The sequence below is a fragment of the Notothenia rossii genome (genome assembly GCF_949606895.1).
Source record: "Notothenia rossii genome assembly, chromosome: 4".
Taxonomy (NCBI): domain Eukaryota; kingdom Metazoa; phylum Chordata; class Actinopteri; order Perciformes; family Nototheniidae; genus Notothenia; species Notothenia rossii.
The window spans coordinates 75,643,875-75,671,442 of record NC_136902.1 but is presented as its reverse complement, the minus strand read 5'-3'; the positions used below and the strand labels follow the sequence as shown (position 1 = coordinate 75,671,442).

The following is a 27,568-nucleotide window of genomic DNA, read 5'->3' as shown; positions in this document are numbered from 1 at the left end:
GCCACCTTATAAACATCAAGAAAGAAGGGCCGTGTTTATAATTTTAACATTTTTAATTCACAGAATAAATAAATCATGATATACAATAAATAAACTGTTCTTCACCTTGTGTAATGAAATGTTATATCCTCTTTACATATTGGATCGTTTTAAGATAAAGATGACATCTGAAGATTTAAGTGATTTCTCTCTTGCCCTTTGCAAGCATGTTTAACTGTAGGTGACAATTTATTCTTCCTGAACTTAATTTGCCTCATCAACTCTTATCACTTCAACATAGCTTGCCTGATGTTTGCCGTAACATATTTGCATTTATTCAACATTTTCTTCTTGGAGAATCACTCAGGACCAAAAACACAAAAAACAATCAGTTATTTATTAATCATGCTTTTATATTGGCCTATTTTGTCATGGTTAGAGTTTGTAAAATGCTCCAGGTCTATTCTCAGATGTAGTTCTTGCACCAGGACATCACTTTGAGTCACATTTCATAATTAAGTGTATAAATTAAGTTGGATAATTCACTGATTGTTATGGAAATAAGAGAATATGTTTTCTTTCTACCATTGGACTAAAGGAAGCAAAATGTGCTACCAGTGTTAAGCAATTTGCCCTTATATTAAAGATATAACCCACTATTCAAAAATAATTATCTATTTATTTTTGTGCATACATGAATCGTAGTAAACGAGACAAGTGCTCCCTCTAGCGGTCAAATAGAAGAAATACTGGCGCACAAGAGCCACGCGGTGGATCCATGCAAAATCCAGCTTGTTGTTTGGTTTGTGTCAAAGTTGACATCTTTTCTGGAGTTTCCGTCTGAGTCTAAACTCCAATCGTCATGGTCGAGTAATTAAATGGTTATTTTATGCCCTGTGGGGATTTAATAAGAAAATACTTTTGTCACATTATTTTGCAACCAGTGATGCATGAATTAACCGCAGCCTCATGTTGCACAACAGGGAGTTTTATTGGAGTGGGAAGGAACAGTTGCAAATCTTTGAGAACATTTAGGCAATTGACTTTTGAGAAACATCTGCAAATGTTACAAGCACACCAAATGGACTTTGCATGGAGACTTAATACCAGGCAGTCTGGTCATTTTAAAGACATTACCTATTTATTTTTTTAAATACAGTGCTGTGGGTTTTTAATTGGATCATTATCCTACTTCTGTGTTTACTCCTGAGGACTATCAGCACTTAAACATTTGCTACTATACTATAACTTTGAAATAAATCAAAGGAATTTACTGATTGATTCAATCACTTTTAATCACTGAAGGTATGTGCAATTACGCCATAAAACACAGGGTGGCGCACCACAGCAACTGTTCAATTTTGTATCCTAAAAGACAGTTAAATGCATCATTTGTGCGGGTGTCAAAACTTAACTATTTCATAAAATGTTCTTTTTGAACCACATTTGAAAGTATAGACTACAGGTTTATTTGGGGCCTTTCCATTAAATGATAATATTAACTACCAATATGAACATCCTTTTTGTGTTTGTTATCGACACTAAATGCGTTGAATGAGGTGATAATTTTTTTTAAACCATAACCACAGCCTCAAATAAACCAATATCGTCCAGTAGGTGAGTTCCTGCGCATTTGGAGAGTTGGGAGTTCTTCTGTTTCCCTCTCTCTGGAGTTCAGATCCCCTCCTCCTCCTCCTCCTCTCATAGAAACCCTGCAGCTCAGTCAGCCGTGCTTCAGACGCTCTCTGCCACTAACACCAGTTTCCAGTCGAACAAACACTGAACTCTGCTGCTCCAACTTTGGTTTACACAACTTTTTTTCGGTTTCGATACCATGCAGGATAAAGCACTCTGATATTATAATAATTCTGATATTGATATTCGTCCAAAGGAGGTTTGTTTTACGGCGGCGCAGGTACAATGACCGCAATGTGCAGCAGATCGACTGATTAAAAGTAAGTTGAACACAACATTTCGCACAATAAATCTACTTTAAAAAAGTTTTTCCTCCGCAGCTGAATCAGTATATGTATCTTGTGAATAAATGGAGCCTGCTGGGTTATGCAGTATTGTTTGTTGTATACATAAAAAGAACAGCAAATACGTTTGGATTTGAAGTGGTAAAGTAGATAAAAACTATACTTGGTCTCTAAACTCAATGTTGCCGCAGACCAGTGTTTCCTTTTTGGAATATTACAGGGATTGCTCACAGCTAACAATATCTTGTCAGCTTTTTGTTTGTAACAAGGTCATTTCAGCACAGTGAACATATACAAAAGGATTACCAGCTGTCTTCACTGGCTTGGCTTCTGTTTTTCGAAATTCAACAACTAATTCTCTGTGTTTTTCAAGTTTATCAGTAGCCTATCTGTATTGAACCCCTGTTAATGAGTTAACTTTGGGAATTTGGACACTGCACTAAAGCTCCTCTCTTTTGTTTACTCTTAGGTGAGAGATCAGTGTTCTACAGTGCTGCAGTGTTTGCACTGTGACCTGTAGGTTGGGACACAGATAGTGAAGAGGACAGAGCCAATCTAGCACCATGGATATCGGCAATGATGTGGATTTGTCCAATAAAAACATCACCCCATTGTGGAAACGCCGCACAGACAACTGTAAAAAAAAACACGACTTAAGAGGACCCAAACCGCGACCGCTCAGTTACCACATAAATGGGGTTATGACAACAGACTTCCCATTGGGGGACAATGGTTCCCTTACCTTGAGCCAACCTGAGGAGAGACTCACACCTCTGACATGGGGCAAGAACACTGCTGTGTTGAAGCACATTCTGCACAAACCCTTAAAAAAATCCAGAGTTGTCCGAAGCATTAGCATCGGGCACTTCTCGACCGGACTCTTTTCACTGTCAAGATTTAGATCTGAGGAAAGCAGATCCGCCTCACTGGACAATAGAGTTCGTAATGTAGACTGTGGCGGGGAAAATAACAGTAATGGAGAAACAGTATGGCAGGAAAAGGGACTTCAGGAAACCCAGAAACGCAGGTCCACCCCGTTCAGTGTGTTCTCACAGAAAGATCAGATAGCATTTGGGACAAGTCCAGCTTCACCTGAAGAGCTTCCTATCAACTCTTCTCCTGTCCTGTCTTCACGCACTCCTAACAACAACAACAACAACAGCCCCTCTCCTCCTGCCCGGCGCACTCCCACCCCTTCCTACAGCTCCACTTCCAGCATCCCCTCTCTTTCTTCTCTAACCTCCTCAGACCCACCGACTCCACGCTCCGCATCGCCAGCAGACAGAGGACAAGCGCTCCCTAGACAGTCATCATTCTCACCTGCCTCCTCCCATGCCTCTTGCTCTTCTTCCATGTCCTCCACCTCACCCTCTCCCTCACTTTCCCCATCCATCTCTCCCTCCATCGTCCTCAGCACCCACAGTGCGGCTGCCCTGAAGATGGGCACCCAGCAGCTAATTCCCAAGGGTTTAGCATCCGGTATTCGGAGCAAGTTGCCTCCCTCTGAGCCTCAAGTCCAAGGTTTGGTGGTGCTGCCTGGGTTGGATCACACCAAGCGATCATTGAAAGCTCTCAGTATGGTGGAAACAGGATCCTTCTTTTCTACAGCAGCGGGCCACGGTGAAGGTGCTGACGGAGAAAGTGAGAATCCAGGGACACTAAATAGAGGCCTGAGGAGTACGTCCTATAGGAAAGCTTGTGTGAGTGTAGAGGACTCAGAGGTCCCATCGATGGATCCAAAAGCCCATCGGTTTTCCCAGCCCGTCATCAAATGGCTGGATGAGGAGAAGATAGCTTCACCCGCCAGCCTAGCTAGTCCTGGCACCGTCAGCCTCACTAGCCCTGGAACTGCCAAGCCTACGAGTCCTGGGACTCCCAAACTTGCCAGCCCCAGGATTTTAAAGCCTGCTAGCCTTGGAAAAGAAAAGCCTACAAACACTGGAAAAAACAAAGTGGGTGCAACCAATAAACAATCAAATAAATCAATTTGAGCGTTGCTAAACTATTGATGCTTACATATAGAACTGTGGAATTTGCAGTAACTGGTTGAAATGTCATTATTCAATTCAGTATTGGGGTTTAAAGTCAAAGTCTTTAGTTTTAAAATCACAACACAGGTTGAGTATTGTGGACAAACTCAGCAAAGGAGGCAGCAGAGGGTCAGACAACGCCTTACAAGGAAACAATTCATGCGCTTGTTGGGAGAAATGACGTAATGTGACACATACAAACCTATACACAATGGCTCTCTAATTAGACAGGGGTCAATGACGGAAGTCACCAGAAAGGGCAAGGCAGGTCATGGACAGGTGACAGAGATACAGAAGCCTCTTTCATTCAAAATGTTGTGTGTGCTTGCTTGGTCCCTCAGCGTTTGTCCAAGTCATGACAATTGTGTTTTTTCTTTATTTCAGAGTCTAGATAGGAAGAAAGTATTGACCCATCAGCGGACGTTTGACAGTGAGGGTGAGAAACACCTGTTTGTTTCGTTTCCACCATGTTTCCCTAACTTTAACTCATGTAGTGTCTATGTTTTACTTTCTGTCTACAGTATTTTACTGTTTAAAGACTTCAACTTTATGTTTCTGTCAACAAATCTGTTTCAGAGGAAGAGATGTACCAGAACTACAAGGAGAAGGCCTTACACAATGATTCAGATGAGGATGCAGATTCTAGAGAACCAAAACCAGATAACGGCATTGTGGTGCAATACAGACCTATACGCACCTCCTGGAGCCAGCTGAGTGTGGTCAGTACAACACACACAAACAGACACACATAAACATACAGTATGCACTCACTGCTGTGGCTGTGGAGTCTTGGAATGCTAATGCCTTCAAGAATGCTGTCATATCCAGTTGGTCACAGTCCATACCCATCCTCCGCCTGTTTCTGCCTTCTCTGCCCCTGACTTTATAAAGGAGTGCAGGAGCATTTCTTCTAGGACTCGGTGGGCAGGGAGGCAGACAGTCAGCCAGACCCACAGGAAGTATTGCAAGCACTGCTGGGCCTTATGCCAGTGTCCTGGCAAACTCTACAAAGTCATCACACTGAAAATATGCTTAAGATGTTGCCTCTACAGAAACGTGCGGTGACTCTGCATTACATAATATAGTTTGGGATTGAAAATGGGGTTATTAAGGAAAGCAGAGGGGAATGTGCTAATTCAGGCATTCCCATCTTTGTGTTTACTTGTTGAGGAGGGAAAGTGAAGGATCAAAAGCAGACCAAGGCATTGATGGAGGCAATTAGGACATGTTATTGAATTGCTGAGCAGATTCTGATTAGCACTCAGACTCAAATCATTGGAACATTGGATCCAAAGAAGAGAACATTCAGACATTTTTCTCATTGCTATATTTGTGCACACCAGCAAGACAAAGAGGTGACATCGGGCTGTGTCTGACATTAACATGCTGACCAGGAGTCTCTTTGTCCGTCACAGCTGCTTTACTGCTTGGTTGTCTTCCTTTAGATGGCGAGACAGTACATCATGTAACGCTGCGGCATTCTACTTTAACTTTCACATTATGTGGGAAATGCTGGCATTACACTTAAATTGTGCTGTGGCAGGAAATAATTCCAGGAAAGTCAATAACCTGATTTACAACTTGTCATTGTGTGAGTCATGTGTGTTGTTTCTCTCAGCTTCTCCCTTATTCTGTTGTTCCCCTGCCACTTTGAACCATTACTGTTTGATGTATTTTCACATTTCTAGTAATCTTGATACCTGGCTTTGGACGGTTGAGATTCCCTGGAGCTACCTCCTCTCATGCTGCTTAAGTTTCCTGAAATCAGTTTGTTTTGCTCTGTTTTAAACAAACAATCATAGTTTCAGAAAAATATTCAGCTATTCAATAATGACACTTAATTGGTAGTGTTTCAGTCACACCCAATGAAACTGCAAACTGGGATTAAGTTCAATTGGCACAACTGTGCGCATGGTTGTTAGCTGATTAAAACCTCACCTCACTGCCTTATATAGTCTTTTAATTTGTTTTGTAAAGCACTTTGAATTGTCGCGTACAGAAAAGTGCTATATAAATAAACTTGCCTTGCCTTGCCTTATATTGATGCCTGATTTAGCTGATACCGCGGTAAAGGTTTGGCACAATATATATTTGTTCTCCTTGTTTGCCGAGGGCGGCAGGACAGATACTAGAGAGAAGGAAGGCTGCTCCAGGAGCAGTATCACTTCCTTAGACCAAAAGAGGATGCAAAGCTAGTGGACACAAGGAAAGATGGACTTTCTTTTATGCCTGCATGTTTAATCTGGTAAAGAAAAAAATGGGATGTACACCGCGTCATATTGTCTATGGTTGAACAGGAGACAAAGGCCTGTTTTTTTTTTTTCAACCTTCCCTTCAGTTTGAAAAGGCCCTGGGTGATTAATTCAATGGCACTCCACACGCAGCTAATTCCAAAATATTGCTTTCTTATTCAAATATCCTTGTACCCAATCTGCCAGCCACACACCAACACACATCCCCTTTACCCATTATGCTTTGGCCAAATGTTTACATTTCTTTTTGGATAAAACCAATACCTGTTTATACACTCTCCTGGTACTTCTTTATTCAGTGAAGATATTTCTCTCCCTATTTCCTACAACAACTTCACTGGCTCTCTATTCAGTGTGGTATGCAAAGGGCTCCTTTCTTTGTGTGAGGACAAGATTGGCACACAAAAACACACATGCACACACCCGTGTTATAAATGCAAAGCACCCCTGACCTCAAAAAAATCCCCTGAGTATTCAAACAAGTGTGACTTTGTATTGAAAAACTTTTCTCATTCCTATGACTTTTAATCTGTTTTTTTTTTTGTACAGGTCAAAAAAAGTGGTCTTTCTGACAAGTTGAGTCAAGAGGAACGCAAAAGACAAGAAGTAGGCATCATATTTTACATGCTTTTGGTTCAGAGTGAGAAAAATCCTATTCTCGCCACACATGCAAAGTACAAAACGGCCAAGCACTTGGGGGAGAAAGGCTGTCCATTTGGTCTCTGTAAACTCCAGACCAATAAAATGCCATTGACTGAGCACAGCAGGACACATGCATAATGGACCATTATATCTTTAAAGCAAAGTCTTTGTAACGGGGCGAGAAAGGACAGATGTTCCAATAAATATTTACATAACTTCCTTTCCTAATATGAGTAACAAAACATTTAACCGTGTACTAAGGCCTTAAGTAGTGAGCTTAAATGGATGGTGTGATGATAGTGTGTTTCCTGTTGTTCCAGTGTCATGGATATACAGATAGTTGCAAATTCTTAAGTCGTCTTGGAATTTTTCAAAAGCATTCCAAAAATGATTTCAGAGCAGAAGTATGTTAAGAATGTTGATGACAAAGCCCATTTCATAGAGCAGTGTGTGAGTGAGTGAGTCGGGACTTAGTGTTTTATTTAAAGCATGCAAAGTCACAAATGGATGTAATAAAATGACTATTGTGAAAAAACACAAGTAATCCCCAATTTTGCCCTCCCTCTCTTGCCCTTCCTAAGGCCATCTTTGAGTTGATCTCCTCGGAGCACTCTTACCTCCATAGTTTGGAGATCCTGATCCGCATGTTCAAAAACTCCGCAGAGCTCAGAGAGGCCATGACCAAGACCGAACACCACCACCTCTTCTCCAACATCACCGACGTCTGTGAGGCCAGCAAAAAGTGAGTGCATGGTTGTGTGGTAAAGTTTAGGCAAAATTATTATCAGTGTATTATTGGTGTTATTTTTCATGATTGTTCCTTTCATTGTATATTTAAATAACTCTTTTCAGTGTAGAGAAGAATAGATGATAATTAATGTTTTTGAAATGCTGGTGGGTATTTTTAGGTTGCGCTCGCGTGTGATCTAAAAGTTTATTAGTGTTTGTGGTTTGTGGTTCTTGGCTAATGAGCTAGATCGTTTTTCTATTCAACAGCTCAAGTTGTTAGCCCGCATTCATTCCATGTGAGGTGTGTCTGTAAACATTATTTAATTTATGTCCATACCATTCGGTCAGCCTTACCCTTACACTCTCTTGCTGCATCCAGAGTTGTTTTCAGTTTGGTTTAAGGGAATTCGGGTAGGCAGCACTGAACGGTTTTCTGTGTTTGGTCACCGGCTATGGGGCAAACAAGGTAAAAGAACAATTTTAGATTTGCTATGGTTGTTTTATTATTTCATTTAAAGAACATTTCTTGCTGCTTGAGAGATTTCAAAAGTAAAATGGAGGATGCATGAGTTCTTTACCTGTTTTTATAGGTGAGTGTATTAATAACGCAATGGCAAATATTGGCTGCTACGAGCCATCTGAGTTTACCCGTCCATCATGATTTACAGTGCATGCGTGTGGACTGTTTAATGACATTCATGGTCAGGTAACCATGAACTTCCATGGTTCCCATAAACTAAAACACTCGTGCATGAGAGGGAAGAAAAGTAGAGACTGATGAAAACTGTGCTGCCTCAGAAATGACTGTGTTGTACAGTGCTCCATTATTTCTACAAATGATTGACAGATGAATTTCTCAGCCCATATGTTTTTCGTTGGGTTCATATGTGTCAATGCTTTTAACTATTGTATGATTTATCGTGTTTTTTTGTGAGTTTACTATTCAGTATGACAATGACTTCAAGTGAAACTACTACTGTATGATGTAGCGTTATGGTAGCCTGCTATAGGGACTAAAGACTTAACAACAAGTCTAAGGTTTACAGTCTTTTTACACATTCCTTCTCTTAATCAAACATTTATTGAACCCACTCCACCAGCAGGATGTCACCACATTGAGATATTCTCAAAGACCCTATGTTAATAATATGGGTAATATATCTGAGTGTGAAATTAGGTTAAGCTAGCCTTAATCTTTCTTCTGCTTAGGTTGTAAATCCGGTGCGTTCACTGCCTCCCTGCTGTAACTGTTCCTGACATTTGCTCCGGGATTCCTTGTCAGGATGTCAGCCCCCCCAGGGAGAAAGATTTCCTCATTACATACATGTTCATCTGACTTATCTCTGTTATCATGAAGGAAAAACAGCTACAAAATAATACTCCTCACTCTCTGCAGCTTATTAGGCACATGGATTGACATGGACATTGTTTTTACATTTATGTACGCCTCATTCCCACTTAATATGAGTGGGGGTATCTGTAAATTCCTCAACAATTCCTTCCTGTGTTGCGACATGCTGCAGCCCATCTCACTCCCCTTTTCTCCTTCCAATGCACAGGCCACACACATTAATGTGATACTTTACCCTTCCCACCTAGAAACCTAGACCTGCATAGCCCTGGGAGAGAAGAGTGGGGGGCATGGAGACGATGAGACTGCACCTCTTAAGTTATAAAATGGCCTGTTTCACTGGTCAAACAAGATGTGTAACTTAGAACAGATCGCCAGGCTTTCACTTTACCCTCTTATAGATACAAATAGAAATATCACTCTGCCGGGTCCTGTAGTCTGTGTTTTACAGTAAGTGGGAAGGCTGCTGAGTATTTCAAATGCAGGTGGTTGGTTACTGTATTTCCCTCGCAGCCTTAGGATACGCAATACATTAAACATGACCATCACAAACGTTATCACTGCATCAGTGCTGACAGGGAGGCTAATACCTTTGTATTTCTCAGTATGTGCTGGTTGAACTACGGTTGTCATTCTTAGTCAGTAGCTTGATTTTGGGTATTTCCACTTTTGTTTCTCCTCACCCTGATTTAACTCACCTCCCTTGACCTCTTGGCTCATGACAGCATGCTGTTATTGGGGTCAGTGAGTTTTAACCCCGGAGTGAGCGTGGTCTGAACTTGTGCAGCCTTGACCTGTTAAAGCCCTGAATACACATTTTAGGATGTGGGCCAGGCGTCAGGGCAACATGTGTGTGTTTGCTGTCATCCTGTGTGCTCATGCCCTCGTTAGTAAGAGGATAGTTCAAAAGGTGTAGGGTCAGGCCAAGGCATGACCCAAGGCCACACGAGAAGCAATGTTTCCCATAGATAGTCATGGTGTGTTAGTAAATGAGGGATGAGGACGCTCGAGGTTCTTCAACAGATGCACTCAAACTCAGTCCAACTGGTCAAGGTGTGTCCTGTGTCCGTGCGACAGCTTCCTGTTTGTCACCTTGGATGCTGCATGTAAAAACACTTATTGTCTTGAAGTTGGCCATGTGGCATGCTGTTAAACTAGCCATCTGGTGGAGCTCAGGAAGAGGAAAAGCCTCTGTGTTATGGTTAATGGTAGGCTATGTCTATTTTAAGAGGCGGGGAGTTCTTCTTTTGTGATCTTACAGTGGGTTTGAAAAAAAGGTGTTGGCGGTGCATCCTGCCTTCATGACTTTGTATCTGTCATTGCATCCTATATTTTCCCAAGCGGGGGATGACTCATGATCCGATGCTTCTGACTCCAGCTGCTGCCATGTGCCGTATTAATCCCTGAAATACTAACACTAATTTATCCTGTACTCAGGTTTTTTAAGGAATTGGAGGAAAGACACCAACAGAACATTGTGATCAATGACATCAGCGACATCGTTGACAACCACTCACAATCCAACTTCGATCCTTTTGTGACATACTGCTCCAATGAAGTCTACCAGCAGCGAACCCTGCAGAGGCTGGTGTGAGTGACCGAGCAGACACGCACACACACACACAGATGTTCTTATCATATCTCTCATGGACTTGATCCAAGATTACTGCTGTGACACTTTGAACCAGGCAGTTTGCTATTACTGCCTGTTCATGTGTTCCTCTTTGAATCTTTTTTATAAACACCTAACCTCCATTTGCCCCACATGTTGCAGGTCCAAGAATCCAGTTTTTAAGGAGGTGCTCACCAGGATAGAGAGCCACCCAGACTGCAGGAACCTCCCCATGATCTCCTTCCTTATCCTGCCTATGCAGAGGATAACACGTCTGCCCCTACTCATGGATGTGAGTGCTGGAAAAAATAAAGTAGCATTAGCTTTGGAATAACAAGACTTTGATTCAGTTGGTTTATTCTTACTCTCCTTACTAATTCTACATGGTATGTGAGCCAACCTCTAAGATGTTTGTGTGACCTTACATCACTCCTTGTTAATCGTTAGTGATTGTCTGACTCCTCCCTTTTCCCTTTGTAAAGGTTTTTCTTTTGTTTTTTTTCAGTTTCATGCTTCCTTTATTTTGTCCCTACTGTGCCTTCCCCCCTTCCTCTCCCTTGCTCCTTCCATTTTCTTCTTCATCCTCCGTCAGTGTCTCCCTAGGGACTCTGAGGTTTATGCTTGCTTTGCACTCAGAGGCTTTTGGATCCTGAGAAAGTTTGGTTAGAATTCATTGCTTCCCACAGCTTTCTTGATGCATCCATATTTTATCGTGCTTTGATAAATGGTGATGCTCATGGGTGCAATGAATTGTTTGTGCATTAATATGTTTTTTATTTTATAAAGTAGTGTTACTGATTTGTTGAATCCCTTTGTTGCAGACAATCTGTCAGAAGACACCTAAAGACTCGGCCCAATATGAAGACTGTAAGAAAGCTTTACAAGCTGTCAGCAAGGTGCGTTGGCTTAAGGACTAGAAATTATATACAAACTCATCCTGTATTTAATGTTTTTATTTTCAAATAAATGTAATGCATTAATAGCTATGGTTTAAAATGCTTGCCTTGGACATAGACAACTAGGATGAGGCTGGCAGGCAATCAATATTTTATGTTGTATTTTGGTGAGGACATTTTTGCACAAACGCAACATCTTCTACTTGATAAATATCAGCTCACCATTAAACAAATGCTTTAACTACCATAATAGCATGCAGCAAATGGATATCCAAAATGAAAAAAAAATGTTGTGATTAATAGGCTCTGTGTTTGTGAGCAGGTGGTAAGAAAGTGTAACGAAGGAGCGCGCACTATGGAGAGGACAGAGATGATGTACACCATCAACTCTCAGCTGGAGTTCAAGATCAAGGTATTGACACAATTGTTACACACTCGCACCTCGAGTAGTTTTTTCTTAAAACAATTTAATTCTGGTTAAGAGATGACATTATCAGTTATAGTTTGACAAGTTTATGCCTCTGTGGCCACAATGATCGAGATCTCAGGAACTAGTTTTTGGTGTTTCTCTTATTTACAAGGAAAACACCACAGGGCATCCAATCGCATTCTGTAATCCGAAGTGAAACATATTTTACTTTAATGTGGATATGTATCTTTTTTATCTATCGTCACTTGGTCCAAGTCATTCATTTTATGACTTTTGGACAGAGCCATGCTAGTCTTTTTAGGGGGATGCGTAGCAATCAGCAGTGAACCGCTTCAACACGTCTATTTCGGTTTTATTCACGGCATTCATTTAGTTATTCTACAGTAGGCCTATTGTTGTTTTATAGTTATTTGTTAACGTATAACCCAATTGAAAAGGATATTGCATTGTGTTTGTTACTTTCGTTGCAGTTGTCTTAAAGTGGACCTATCATGCTATATTTGAAACTTATATTGTAGGGCCATACATTATATATAAAACATGTCATGTTTGTTTTTCAAAATACCAAACAGACCATGCATTTTAGCCAAGCCTCATTTCGCTCTATTTGCTCTTTTCCAGCCCTGTTTTTGCAAGGGCTGATTCTGCTTTTGTGGCAGACTACAGCGCCACATACAGGCCTGGCATATGTACTACAGCGTCTCCAGCACTTTCGAGCGGTCTCTCATTCCCCTGATAGGTGGAGAGTTGCCCATATAGGCGGAGCACCCCTTTTCTGACATCAGAACAATTCAAATAATAATCAGTTCCGTTGCAGCCCCGTTTTTAGAGATTTGGGTATGGAGGAAAAGAGAGGGTTGTGTTTTCTGACACTTGGTGAGTTCCCTGACACACCAAGGACACATATTCATGTATAAAAGACGTACAAAAATGCATTTTGCATGATATGTCCCCTTTAAGTTTAATTTGGCTTGGCTTCCTATTTTTTATGGACATGCTTTTATTTTGAAGGAGAGTTAGCGCTGTTGACAGGAAGTTGTTGCTATGGAAACAACGTGACGGAGATTAACAGAGAAAAGTCATATCTACATGATATAAAGACGGAGAAAGTAAACGATAACGTTTATGGTTAAGTGATGGCAGCCCCCGAAGAGGCACAAGCTTATACGTTGATATTGGAGATTTCAATACATTCAAACCCGAATAGTACTCCAACGAACGAATATTCGGATATTCGGGTACAGCCCTATGCTGCAGTCATACACTGACATGCAGCGACACTTGGCGAGTTTCCTTAAATGTAATGCGCGCAAGGCTTGGCAGGCTCTCTAGTGTGTCTAAGTAGTGTGGGAAAAAGCTGTTGGCACATTTGGGATTCACATTCTAAGTCTGCATAGCCAGCTGTTCACAAGTGTACACAAAATTGTGATTTAGGGAATTCCTGACATCAACACTTACATTTTTTTTTATTTGATTAGATTTAAGTGCATTTCCTCTTCATCACATTCTCTTTCTTCTTTTTCTCCAGCCTTTTCCCCTGGTCTCATCCTCCAGGTGGATGGTAAAGAGAGGAGAACTGACTGCATTTGTTGAGGATAATGGTATCTTCCTGAAGCGAACGTCACGGCAACAGGTCTATTTCTTCCTCTTCAATGACGTCCTGATCGTCACTAGGAAAAAGAGGTTAGTCTGGATCTGTGTTTGATTTGGCTTGTGTGAGTGTGTGCTGGCTTTGCTCATGACTCACCTGTTCTGACATGTTAAGGGTGAAAGTGTAACCATAAGCCCTTGGTTTTCACTTTGGGAGTGTATGAACCGCTTATGGGCATGACCCTGACAGCAGTTTGTGTAATATTGTCCTCTCTTTGTGTTTTCACTTGTTGGAAGCAAGACAACAAGGAACAATAACTCAGTACCCTGCTGAAATGAAAGCAAAACAATTAAAATACAAGGACAAATCAGCAGGGTTGAGGAAGAACCTGTTGATGCACTGTACAACCAGAGTGATCTTTTATGAATACATTCATGGGATTGTCTAGAAAGCTGAACAGGTGCACTTACCTGAACCTGTTGTAACTTGGCTTCATGAACCTGAACTAAATGTTGTTGAGGTTTCAAAATATCCTGGGACTATGACTAATCTGGAGATAGTAGACCTGCACATTGTCCGTGAGTCTGCTTTCCCCTCCTCTGGTTCCCCTAGTTTAGGGCAATAACATGAAACAAATCATCAAGAGGACTTCCATGAAATGATGTGGTTTTCATTTGCTTGCGTGCAGTGTGGGTGTGCGTGCACATGTGTCTATTTTCGCCAAAAAAAATCTCTTCTCGTTCTGCTCACTCTGTGTCTGGAACTGATTGTCCCGCCACTCGCAAAAACTCAGAATTCCTAAGAACCATTACCAAAAAAAAGGAGAAGAAACATTCCATGTGATATTTTTCTGGGAATCTGAGAATGGATGGCAGCTTCCAGCAGTGTGTGGTGTTACAGGCCTGTGTTTGAAAAAGGGATTTGGGAAAAGGGAGTGCTCCGGAGATAAAAGTGTGGGTGTGTTTGAATGGGAGACGCTGTTACAATATTGGTTTGTACTGCGGGTGAGCGTAGGAGCCCTGCTGTGGCACGCTACTCTACTGCTCTCCATCTGCAGGAATCAAAACAAAAACACCTCAGGGGAACCCGAGGCTCGCCAGGCACAGCCAGGTCACAGAACCTCCAGAACATAATGGTGTTATAGCTCTTTCCCCTGTCATTATGGCCTGGAGGGTGTGTGGGTGGATTTCTTATGAGCAGCTAAATGAACTTTTTTGCCAAGTGCAATACTGTTATGTGCTTGAATCCTCTCAGCCTCTTCTTGTCACGTTTTTCATGAGCTTACATTTCAATGAAAACCATGAACACCAGATGGAAAGGGGGGGAAAGGTCAAATCCACAGCACATACACAGGGGAGAGAAAACATACCTATCACCTGAGAATGTTTTTCAGTATTACCGGACTATAGATCTACATTTTTGCTTGAAAGGGAGCAGAAAGATTTATGCTTGGTTAGTATGCTTGCTTTGTTTGGGGTAGGATTTGACAAAAGAATAATAACTTTTCGTGTCTGCTAATCAAAACTAAATTATTTCAGATTTCTTACTCGGTTTAATCGGTAACCTTTTGAGTAATCATAAGGTCTGAGCTGAAACACTCAGTTGATCGACCTCGATTAACTTTTGATAATAGTTTGTTTCTGGCCACATGTACCAAACATGCTGTAACTTTACGGTTATCTAATGTGGCGATATGTTGCTATTCTCTCGTGTTATATCTCGCCAAATCCAAAAATAACATACAGGTTTTGGAATTTTGATCAGATAACACAAAGCTTTCACTACAACACTGTGAAACAGTGAGGGAAAGCTGGGGCATTTTTTTATCTGCTGCTCTCTGGTTCTCAGGGACACTTACATAACACTGAGTCCACACCAGCTGGCCCCTTTTCTCACGTTCACATCCCCCTCTTTCCTGTGTAATCATCTAAACGTTCAGTATTGTTGATGTTAAGGTATTCATCCCTCTATTCTATATCTCTCTGTCCTTTCCCTTTATTTTTGGTTGTCATGACCTTGTGGATTATTTTGTCTGTCCTGTCTTTGTGTGTGAGTGTGTGTGCAAGCCTATAATCCCAACACTTTCTGTTCTAGCTTTTCTTTTTGCCTCCCTGTTTGTTTCACTTAACCATAGTCTCAACACACCTATACTGTTCTTTGCACCAGAACACTATTCTCTTTCAATGTGTTCGGGCGCATGTCTGCCTGCATGCTGGACTTGGGATCCTCCTATCTTAACATCTCTCTGAGGATTTGTGTTAACTTTTCTTGAGTGTGGAACAACTGGTTATCAAATAGTCAAATGAAAGCTCGCACAGTTGTGATGATGTGTGGTAGATGCCTGTCTTATCTCTAACAGCAGAGTAGCTTTCATTCCAGCAAGTTTGTTTCTGTACAAGTAGCTTATAAACTGGCCAAACAGTAGATATATTCTTTCTCCCATTATTTCAATTGTTAACACCTGTCTCCCTATTTTAACATAGAATACTAAATTATTTCCCATAGTCATTCCTACAGTATTTATCATGAATCTAACACTGTATAGCCACTAACCCACACACATGAGAAAACTCACCTCACACACATGTAGATTTCCCATCCTATCCCATCCCCCAGCGTCATGCAAAAGGAATTCCAGGCATTTCACCTATAGGGCTGTCGGGGGCCAAAATGCTGACGACCCCTTAAATCCACACAGCAAAACTTTTTTAATCTTAAATAAAATAATATTTGGGATTATTCAATGTTTTTATTGAGGAACTCCTTTTATTTGGGATTATTGGGATTTCAGTGTAGTTGAGGGTCTGACTGATAACACCAAGTAGACTTATTGTAATAACCGAAAGTGTTGCACAGTTTAAATGGCTTTCAAGAAGTATAACCCATCACAAAAATGATAAAAATCCATTGCAAAACAACTCTTCACGTCAACCCATTTACTTAAAAAAATAAGGGCACATTTTATATTGATGGTTTAAGAATGAATGACAGAATTAAACGTTTTATATTTCAAAATGCACAGTGAAATATATTTGTAATCAAACAAAAATGTTTATAATGTAAGGTCCAGTGGTGCAGAAAGCTGATTTAGAGATTGTCACTCCCTTGCAAGATTTTGTTATGACATTTTTTTTTTAAATCAATATTTATATAGCTATATTAAAAATAGGAGTATAAGCTAGGGAGATAGGAACAACAATCCTATTTAGCAGACAAATGTAAGTGTGCTTAAATCTTGTTCATTAAACTCTTTGCAAGAAAGCAAATATGTACCTTTTCTAAATCATCGAACCTCTTTGGTTCAGCCTTGGGCCGGTGCAGAAACAGCTTGTGGTTACAGTTGTCTGTTCTTACTTTCTTTCCCAGTCTGCTTTTATCTTATCCATCTCTCCCTCTTTCCCTTCTTCCAAGAAGTCTAATCGGTTGTGGGCAACAGTCTTTAACTTGATTCATTGGTGGACAATAGGGGCTGATGGGTAACAGTTAAACCTTGTTGAGAACCTCCCGACCGTGACTGGATCCCTCAGACAGTCAGGGCCCCAGAGTCCAGTGTGTGAGTGTGTGTGTCAGTGAAAGAGGGAGACATGGACAGATACACTGCTCACTATTTCTTGTTTAACCACTAGCTTGGGTCCTGCTTGTGTTTGTGTGTTCAGCCCAGTAATGGACATGCTGGCTTACAAGAAGATACTTCCTGTCCAGTAGCTTCTCAGGCTGGCTGCTATTTCAGTCTCAGGTTGATGAAACATGTGTCTAATAGACACACCTGCGCACACACATTAACATCAGAGCACACACTTTCTTCTCCAAGAGGTACCATGTTACAAAATCAGCTCCAGATGTTCTTAATTTACTCCGTATACTTTTTGACACGAGGTCATGCTCAGGTAGAGGTACTCATGGGAGTTATAGGCATGCAGTAAACCAGAGGGCAGCTAATTTAGTGTAAGGAAAGCTGAATATTTGGACTTTTAATGTACCAGTACATTTTTTAATCCAGGTGTATTTTTTATTAACTACACTTGACAACTGAGTTACTAGGAAACTGAATCTTTACTAAAACAATGAGCTTATATGTAATGTGAAGCAGGAGTTGTTGGATGGTGTAGTAGTGGGTACATGATAATCAATAAATATAATGTATTTAAAATGTTACTCTGTACTCGGTTTTGTGAAATACAATAAACTGCTGTGGTTTATACATTTCTTTAAGTATAATGATGTGTATTGTAAATAATTAGATCAATAAGAACAAAAATAAAGCTGCAATGATGGATATTTACTCTTTAAACACTTACAGCTTTAAAAAAAACATTGTTGCTGTAATAAAATACTATAAAAACAAAGTAACATCAAGATTTGAATTAAGGCATTGTTAGTGGCTGGTTGGAGGAGGAGGGTTGAAGGACATTTTTAGGTTATTTTGAATTAGGGCTTTTTACACCAAGCATAGGTCAATATGGGAACTGAGCACATACAATTTATACCAGAATTTCAAAATGAGAATCGACCTTCGGTTAAATGACCGATGTTTTGTAAGAAAAGTTTGCAAAAGGAGAGAAAATCAGCTGAATCCACATTTACGTTTTCAATACCAACTTGGCATTCAATCACTTTCTATAACCCTCGTGATATTTATATCTAACTCAACATAAACCTACTGAATTATCTTGAAATGATAAGATTACTGGTCTATAATGACTACTTTTTTTGCATCGTTATCTAACTGCATTGAATATGGGATATGTTCTAGGAAACATGTTTTTGAAATGCATTTGACTGTCAAATTCGGTGTTAGTTTTCCACTGAACAACAATATGTGTGTGAGGACGTGTTTGTGTATGTAAAAGTCACTACACTGATAAAGCTCTGTTTGTCTGTGTTTGCATATTCGAGTAGTAGGGTTAGGGTTAGGGCACATTTTTTATGAGCTTTGTCTTGACTTTGATGATGGTTTTGCCTAATAGGCTACATTAAGGCCTTTCTGTCACACTCCAATGAATCTTAATTAACAAGCCGAGCTAAATAACAGTAAGATAAAAACAAATTCTGTCTCTTTCAGCGAGGAGAGCTACACTGTGATCGACTACGCTCTGAGGGACCAGATCTGGGTGGGATCCTGCCAGCCGGAGGATGTCAACCTGTCACCAGTCAGAAGCACCGCCAGCATGCTGAGCTCACGGCAAGCTGGCGCCAACCACCTTTTCCGTCTGCGTTTCCGTAGCAACCACTCCAGTGAAAAAGTGCCCATGATCCTTGGGACGGATTTGCTGTGAGTAATTCATTTTGTTATAACCTTTGTCACTCTTGATTGTGCTGTTTCTCTTGCATTTCAGTTAGACTTTTACGAGTGCCATTAAGCTGAGATGAATCATTTTTTCTCTGACAATATATTTCGACTGCATCATTTTACACTCGTATCAGCAGGTCAAAGTACATATACGGTTTGATATTTTGGTATCCAGAGATTACGTTTTTCTACATCTCAGATCCTCCTTTGTCCATAAAACACTACTTCCAAAGAAAATCCCATTACCCCTCTCCACTAAGCTCTTATTTCTCTTTTGGACCATTACAGGTCACAGGGATATTCTGTTACTTCCATTCTCAAGAGACAGCCTGAGCCTTTCTGCTTGGTGTTTATGTGACTTAGGAAATGGAAGTTTGTTGGTCGCTTATACAGTCATACTGTCTGCACTCATCCTGTTACACATATCATCTGTACTACATAATTGTTTTGTTGACTGAGTCTTTCACCCCAGCCATATACTCTTGGGAAACTCTCGTCTAAAGTCTCCTGATTGTAGCCGACATGTGTTGCATGTGTTGCATGCGCAGTGTAAATGATTACTCACACATCTGACCTAGAAATAAAATCAGCTGGTTTGAACTTCTTGGATATTCATGCCTGTAGCGAGTCGGTAAAGTTTGACCCCTCCCATCTCTCTTGGTACAGCAAATAGAGTGAAACGCGAGGTTGTGTGGATAGATTATATAACCCGCACAAACAAAGGGGATCTGTCATATATTGGGCTTCATACAGGGTTTATTTGCTCTAGTTGGCGATGTCCATGTAGACACACAAATGCATAGGCACACACAATCAGTTTTCACTGTAATTCTTTTCTGAGGTTAAAGACTTTGTTTAAGAGTGTTTTTATAGGCACATGGCCAGTTCCTCCTCATTCCTGTGTAGATACCAAACCCCCTTCTGTATTCTCATTACACAAGGTGTGTTTCTAAGCTCCACTGTACAAAACGCTGTTTTTTTAAATGGCTCTTAATTAGTTTAAATCCCCGCTTTGTTTATTTTTCTTCAGCCAATTGTTCCAAAAGCAACAGGGAAAAAAAACAACATTGAATATGTGCAGTAATTAGTCACTGGATGAACACAAACAACTGGTTAGAAAATATATCATTTTGAATTACTTCTGCAACATAAAGATGTGTTATCTGACTTGTCTTTGCCTTTCCTGCTTTTTCTTTTTTAAAGCTGTGGTAATATTGAAACTCTTATAGATGATAACTTATATAATCATTGTAACTTTGTAGTCACAAAACCAGTTTTCTTATTGGATAGCGGTGTGGACCAGTGGTATTAGCCCCCGTGCTGCCACTCGGTGAAACCTGACAAAGCGACTGCAGTAATAGTGTGAAGTGTGACTGCTATGGCTCTGTGTAGGAGGGAGTGACATGAAGGAGGGAGTGACATGAAGGAGGGAGTGACATGAAGGAGGGAGTGACATAACTTAAATGTGCTGCCCACTGAGCCTTATGTACTTCCCATGTGTACACGAGGGGTCTTCTCGTCTTCCCCCCCCCCCCTCTCTATAGCGTGCCGTTGTGGAAAGCCCCTACTTTGATAGCTTGGGTTTGGGGCCCTCGGCTAAGATGTGTGTGTGTGTGTGTGTGTGTGTGTGTGTGTGTGTGTGTGTGTGTGTGTGTGTGTGTGTGTGTGTGTGTGTGTGTGTGTGTGTGTGTGTGTGTGTGTGTGTGTGTGTGTGTGTGTGTGTGTGTGTGTGTGTGTGTGTGTGTGTGTGTGTGTGTGTGTGTGTGTGTGTGTGTGTGTGTGTGTGTGTGTGTGTGTGTGTGTGTGTGTGTGTGTGTGTGTGTGTGTGTGTGTGTGTGTGTGTGTGTGTGTGTGTGTGTGTGTGTGTGTGTGTGTGTGTAAAGGCTGCAGCACTCACTCACTCACCGTAGTACTGAATGAGCTGAGCAGCAGACCCTGAAAACGATCCATTGTTACAGTGGTTGCTAGGCATTGTTTAAGCTGTTGCCTAGCAGCAGCCCAGTGTTAAGTGGGCTGTTTCCCACAACTATCTCTCCCCCCTCTCTGATTCCTCACTCTTCCCTTCTTCTTCAAAGTCCTGTGTCTCCTCTTTTAGACAGCAGCCAGTGTAGACTCTTTGTTTTTGAGTACCAGAGAATAACTTCCTCTTCCTCCGGCCATTCATCTCAATTTAGTGATCTAACCCAACATGACACATGGAAGTGTGGTCTCATTAGCCAGCCTATTTCGGTCTTTTATCAGGGTTAAATGACGTAGAGAGGGCATAAGGAGACCTATTGAAGCTATAAGACTGAAAAGAAGACAAGGCTGATGATTATTTCCCTAAAATACATATTTTTGTGATTACTCGTTCAGTCTGTTAAATGTTAAAAAAAATGGTTTAAAGTTTTGAATTTAGTTTGAAATAGCCACGTTTGAAATAGCCCAGGATGATATCTTCAAATTATATATTTATCTATTAATTAATTTAATAAGAGAACAAGTTGTTAGTCAGTAAAATGCCAGGAAATTATATAAAATGATTTTCGGAGCTGTGGGTGTCACATTTAATTAAATTGTTTACGTTTTTCAACAGTCCACAACCCACACGTGGTCATATTGCAATATTAAAAACGTCAGAAAGTGATTGCACAGGACAGCCAGCTGATTATTGTAGACACATTTTAAGTGAGAAATAGATCAAAATGCTTACTTTGTGCACACGTTATTGAGTGTGGGAGCATGTACTGTATATGCATTGTTTTTACCTAGAAATGCAGATACACCAAAGAAAACGCTGTATTGCCTACAATCCCCTATATTGCTCCCTTCACCACTGAATTTTAGTGGAGCTCATGTCGGGTAACAACGTGAAATTCCACACATTTGAACTGAAGGCGGGTCTGTGTTGTTTTGTGGAAATGAATCTGCAGAAATTGACTTCTAGTGTTGGTTAATGTGGGTTTTTCTGCTTTAATTTGTACTCGACCTGCTGACCCTTCAGCTTTGACCATACATGTCTGTGAATCTCTGTGTGAGGTCCAAGAAGCATACAGTAGACTGATGTGTGACTACAGCAGTGACATAATGTATCAGGAATTCAGACAAGACAGCTGGATCCAACATGGCACAAGGACGTCTGTGTGGCCTTAGTGTTTCTCTTCCCCGTCTGTGTCCTCTTCCTTTTCTCTGTATCCTTTTGTTTGGTGTGTGCATGTCAGCTTGTCTTCCCCATGACCCCGATGTTGTGTCCTGTCCAGAGTCAGTGAATAGAGCTTCTCTAGAAGTGAAACAGAGCAGCTACAGAAGTCTGCAGCAAAACAGTTCTGTTAGTAAGATATGCAGCTATAACACAAAACAGCCCCAGTTACGTAACAGCTCCAACCGGAGGGGGGAGTATTTACTTCTGTTGTACACTTTAGCATTGTTAACTTAGTCTGCCTTCAGTTGTGTTGTTGTTTTGGATCAGGCATATCTTTCTATGTCTGCCTTCGCCTAAATGATACTAGAAACATGCTGATGGGAACTTTCTCTTTCATTTCCTCTGCCTGAGAGTTCCCTTTGCTGGTTAGCTCCGATCAGAGAAATATCATGTTTTTATCAGATGAGTAGGAACAAAACGTCTGACCTGTGGTTAAGTAGAAACCAGGAAGGGATTTGGTGGAGCGTAAACACATTGACAGGAGTGAGCAGAAGGGGTTAGGGGGACTGGGAAAGATGAGAAACAATGTTCTGGTGGTGATTTTAAGTTGGCAAAGAAGGGAAGGAAAGAAGCTGTCGTCGTTCCTTATCTGCTTTTGAGAAAGGTTTTACAGGGTAGCAGCCAGGCCTCTGCTCTTTTAAGGGGTAACACAAGAACTGCTGACAATAGATTTATGATTCTTTGCATCCTCTTAAACATTGGGAAGAATGGTAATAGGCAGAGGGAGCTTTACTACCTCTACTAGTTGAATACACAGATCCTGCACAGGCTTGTGGTCTTGAGGAGAAGGGGCTATGCACCTGCTACAGTGTTCCCATGCCTGCATGTAAACACACTCACACTCTTCACAGTTGGAAGCCTGGTATTTTTTACCCGAATCTCTTTTGCTATGTGCCTCACATTCCACAGATAACCATTAAATGCCTCTCAAACATTTAGTTGTTGCCTGTTTGCGCTTGTGCTGTATGTATTGAATATGTTGTGCACATGCGCATAGTTTCTGTAAAGTATGTCAGCTGTTTAAGCCTGAGAAAGCAACCTGTCATGATGGTGTGTGGGGTATGTGCACATGAATCTGTCAGCATGTGTCCAGCTGTCAAATGCAAAGACTAACAGATGCCGTTCCCACAGATCAGCTTAGATGTTGGAAAAACTTGTACATTTAATGCAGAGAAGTAACCGGGCCCTTCCTCAAAGCCCCTTTCCTCTAGCACCAGCAGCAGGTTCACATTTGTACTTAATATCTGCTGTCTTCTGGTCCCACTCGGTGCAGCATGTTGTACCTTGCCAGAGGATAGCCTAGCCATTATTATTTCCACGGTCTTAGTTCTCCGCCAGGTGGTTTTCATCTCAGAGAGACAGAAAGATTTGTTTAATTGGGTTAGTTGTAAGGACAATCCAGGTATCCTCAAAGTGAGTTTGCGGAAGTTTTTTCATGAATGATACCAAGTTGTTTTTTTTAAACTGCGAGCTTGTCTTCATCCCCTTCGTAGAGGTAAACTGATCCGTCTTTCTTTGTTTAACATACATAACTGGTCCATCCACGTTTACTAATTCCTCAAATATCTAGCCGGTACCTTTACATCTTACTGATGACCTGGGTTCGGACGTCTCTGCCTGGCTTCGTTAAACCTCCTAGTTCTGGGGGTATCATTTTATTTGGATACAAACAATTGCTTTCTAATTAAATGCAACTGCAAATCAATTACTTTCAAAGGAAATCGACTGATCAAATGCACGCTCAATCTTAAGTCTGTTGATTTTAGTGCAGGAACGTTTGAAACACCAAATACGAATATGAAATAATAAACAGGGTTAAAATTGAAGGTACCAACGACAGTTGATCGACCTTGTTCTGGACTGTCAAATGTATCATTTGACTACAAAGGTCACACTTTATCAGTGGTAATGTTGCATTATGGGATTGTTGGTTATTGATTTTCTGAAAGTTATTGTTATACATAGTTTATTAGGTTTTATAAAGTCCAATTAGTTCTGGAAGTATGACGTCACCCAGCGTTTTTATAGCTTCTTTGTCCTGAAAAGGACCAAAACAGCATGTGTATGATGAGAACACAATAATGAGGTCTGACTCATGGGACTTGCCGGTTTGAGGCCCTCGTGAAGAGCCTCCACACAAATCAAGGTTTATTATTATTTCAAATTCCACACTGCCTGTGATTGTCTGGGAATTGTTGTACCTATCTGCACGATTCAAGCCAAGAGTGCTGAGTCACAGGGGCCTCAACAACCCCCTCGGTTAATTTCCTCAACCCCCCTTCATCTCTCCATCTGTGGCTCTTTTAAATCCTCGCCCCCCCTTCAGTAGTCAACGAGAACAGGTGAAATGAGAGATGCAGTTTATTGCAATCTGACCTGTGCGGCTCCACCCACAGGTTTTCCTTTCCCATGAAAGCAACAAGAGAGAGAGAAAGCAAAGGCAGGTCTGTACCCTCCTGGGACTCACCTTTGTGCTCGTTCTCTTCAGCTCTGTTTCTGAAAACTCACCTCTGTTCTCTCGACCACAGGGGACAAAGTGTGTGCACGCAAAGCTGCTTATATCTGATGCTACCTAGTTTATAGCTGCATAGTTTTCTTGAAACAGCTACATCTATAATATTTATTCCAAATAATTAAACTCCTAATCACAATTTAGAAGTGAGCAACTCTCACAGTGCTGTCTAGTTCAAGGAGTTTTCAAATGACTACTCTCCATTGTGTTCAGGACTCTTTCAGCGCCAACACATTTTTTCTAACTTCCTGTGCTGTTATTTGTGCTTTTAGGAATGAGCGTGCCCGATGGATCAGCGCACTGGGCCAAAACGTCAACAACAACAAGAGTCAGGACAAAACCTGTAAGTTGCTACAAAACATTTCTTCACACACAGTTTTGAAAAGGCTCACTGAACTCTCCTTTTTAGCCTATTGCGCCATCTTGTGGTCATTTTAATTAACAGTTTTAAAAAGATTAATTCCAAAACAATTGACTTGTTAACTCAGATATATTGAATTTGGGACAGTGTCATTTACCTGAAATGATTTATGGACTTGTCATGTGTTGTTTTAGATGTCATGCAGGTGGAGGTGACCAGAACGTACACAGCCAAGCAGCCAGATGAGTTGTCCTTGCAGGTGACTGATGTGGTGCTGGTCTCGCAGACTGTAGAAGATGGTATGTTAGCGCTCTCTCTCTCTCTCTCTCTCTCTCTCTCTCTCTCTCTCTCTCTCTCTCTCTCTCTCTCTCTCTCTCTCTCTCTCTCTCTCTCTCTCTCTCTCTCTCTCTCTCTCTCTCTCTCTCTCTCTCTCTCTCTCTCTCTCTCTTGTTCTCTAGCTCTTGTTCTCTAGCTCTTGTTCTCTAGCTCTTTCTATAGCTTTCCTCACCCTCTTTAGTATTCCTCTCATGTTCCACTAACCTGTTTCAACTGCATCCTTTTCATCATGCACTTTTTATAAGCTCTCTTTGCCGTTTTTCAAATCCCATCTGTCTTACATAATGGACTTTACACCTGTTTGAAGATGTGTTTTTAAACCTACACAAACATACCGAGGCCTTGGGAACCTTTCCCTGTTGGTGACCATAGCAACTGATTTTCATGTAAAGAACAGAGAGCATTGACCATCAAAAGCAATGTCATGGTAATAGCATAAGAAAAAGCAACAAGTGCTTTAATATTCATGTATTGTGCAATTTCTTCTCTTAGGCTGGTATGAGGGTGAGCGACTGCGCGATGGAGAAAGGGGGTGGTTCCTCGCCGAGTGTGCCGAACCAATCACCTGCCAGGCCAGCATTGAGCGCAACATACAGAGGATGGATCGCCTGCAAGGGTTGGAAACTAACGTGTGAGCAGGATGATTAAACCACAGAGGACCTTTCTCACCCTTTGACTCACCAGTGACCTGCCTTTTTAAAACTTAAACCCAGACGTATGAGTTCAGTAACAGCAGTAGTGACCGGCCTTCAGGGACGAAATGGAACAAACTAGACTTTTCTTACAGTGATTTAAAGATGAACCCATTATTCTTAAGACTTCTGCTCCACCTCCACTAAATATGAGGCATGCCGTCTGAGTTTCAAAGCAATGATTGTTCAGAGCAAACTCAGCAGGAGAGCAGATTTCCTTAATTACTGATCATCAGTTCCTATGTGGGTGGGATCTGTCACACTCATTCATTCCCCGTTTGGTTGGAAAACACCCACTGCCCGAGTCACTGCTTTCAACACCCTGCTTCATAACGAGTGTTGGTGTGAAATTTGTAAATGTTTTATTTTTTCCAAACATATTTCTTCTTGTGATGAGCAATGTAATAATGAGACTACAGTACCGCTATAGGTAAAGTAGACCAAACAGTGTGAAAATAACTGCCAAATGTGAGCTCTGTTAATGAGGATCAGGCCATGTGACTAGAGCGTTGCCAGTAACAATGTCACTCTGATTGTTGAAGTGATAACAAGGCAAGACGGTGGAATTGGCAAGTGTGTGGGCTAGTGAAGAAATCGTTTCAGAAGCATCTGATGGCAAGTGAAATGATTATAATTATGTTTACAAGAAAATACAATAAGATTTAAGTTGAGCAACTAGTCCGAATGCCAATGTAAATAGAATAATTAAGAATTAATTTGATATTAAGAATTACAATCCTCTTGGAGGTTTATGTCATCCGCCGCTTAGGCAGAAGGGCCAAATATCTGTTCTCTACCTTGCCATTTGTCACCAGTTAATGTCATCACCATGAATCAGACTTTACTCTTGTGTCACAAGTGCCATTTTCCCTCCATCCACTCAAAGATTTGGACAGCCTGAAATATCACACACATTAGATGCCAGCCAGGGGTGTGTATATAAATATTCCCCTTTAGGATTTATATCTGCGATGCAAGCTGAGATGAATGTGTGTGCTGATGGTGAGAGCAACAGTCCTGCCCTGCTTTTAATGGGATTGTCCAGTGAGTCATCTTTTTAGTGTTGCCATGCCCAGCCAAAGTAAATGAATGGCTTGGTCAGATTGTCATGATAACACAACTCATCAATCCCAACACTCTGGCCCGGCCCAAATGACAACCACAACCAACGTTGAGCTGCATGAAGCGAGGTATGACAGTAGCGGGCAGAGCCTCCAGCTGGAAGGACCCGAGTATAGATGAAGCTTTGCGTTTGCACTCAGGGAAAATGAAATATGTGTTGCCACACATCTAAGCATATTTTTTTAATTTTATTTCAATTGCTTCCTTGACTTGTAACTATTGTAAATCTGTGAACATGTAAATATGTAAAACAGCCTGAATTGAAACTGTTTTTTTTTTTTTTTAAATACAGATTTATATTGCAGAAACTTGTCTTGTTAACTTTATGAATTTCAATCAGCCACTATAAATACAAGCTGGATTGCTTTGAGTCTGTCATGGATTCTCAATGATCAACAAGACATCTCTTTTCCCTAAGCACCTATGATAGATAGACCAAAGAAAGTGACTACGGTACTTTTATTCATCAAGTGAACAAAATAAATCAACCATGAGTTCTCTGGACATTCAGTGCAGATACATCAAGAAGGTGCATAAATCCTTGAGCCAACAGCACGTTTGAGATTTGGGCTTTTAAATCAAA

At 41.0% G+C, this 27,568-nt stretch overlaps 1 protein-coding gene across 1 annotated transcript; it reads left to right on the top strand.

Annotated features, from left to right (window-relative positions):
• Window positions 1–1,642: 1,642 nt before the first annotated feature.
• On the top strand, window positions 1,643–27,293 carry LOC307035419 (rho guanine nucleotide exchange factor 26-like). The gene is made up of 15 exons (XM_079674709.1): window positions 1,643–1,934; window positions 2,428–3,910; window positions 4,373–4,424; window positions 4,565–4,707; window positions 6,790–6,846; window positions 7,464–7,624; window positions 10,400–10,552; window positions 10,737–10,866; window positions 11,396–11,470; window positions 11,793–11,882; window positions 13,429–13,583; window positions 18,554–18,763; window positions 24,747–24,817; window positions 25,030–25,134; window positions 25,664–27,293. The coding sequence occupies exons 2-15, from the start codon at window positions 2,522–2,524 to the stop codon at window positions 25,804–25,806; spliced, it is 2,934 nt and encodes a 977-aa protein (XP_079530835.1). The 5' UTR covers window positions 1,643–1,934; window positions 2,428–2,521; the 3' UTR covers window positions 25,807–27,293.
• Window positions 27,294–27,568: the final 275 nt, after the last annotated feature.

Coding starts and splice junctions, on each gene's coding strand:
- LOC307035419 (XM_079674709.1), top strand. CDS start 2,522: ATGGATATCGGCAATGATGTGGATTTGTCCAATAAAAACATCACCCCA. Junction 7,625..10,399: donor GTCTGTGAGGCCAGCAAAAA/GTGAGTGCATGG, acceptor TCCTGTACTCAG/GTTTTTTAAGGAATTGGAGG. Junction 11,471..11,792: donor CTTTACAAGCTGTCAGCAAG/GTGCGTTGGCTT, acceptor GTTTGTGAGCAG/GTGGTAAGAAAGTGTAACGA.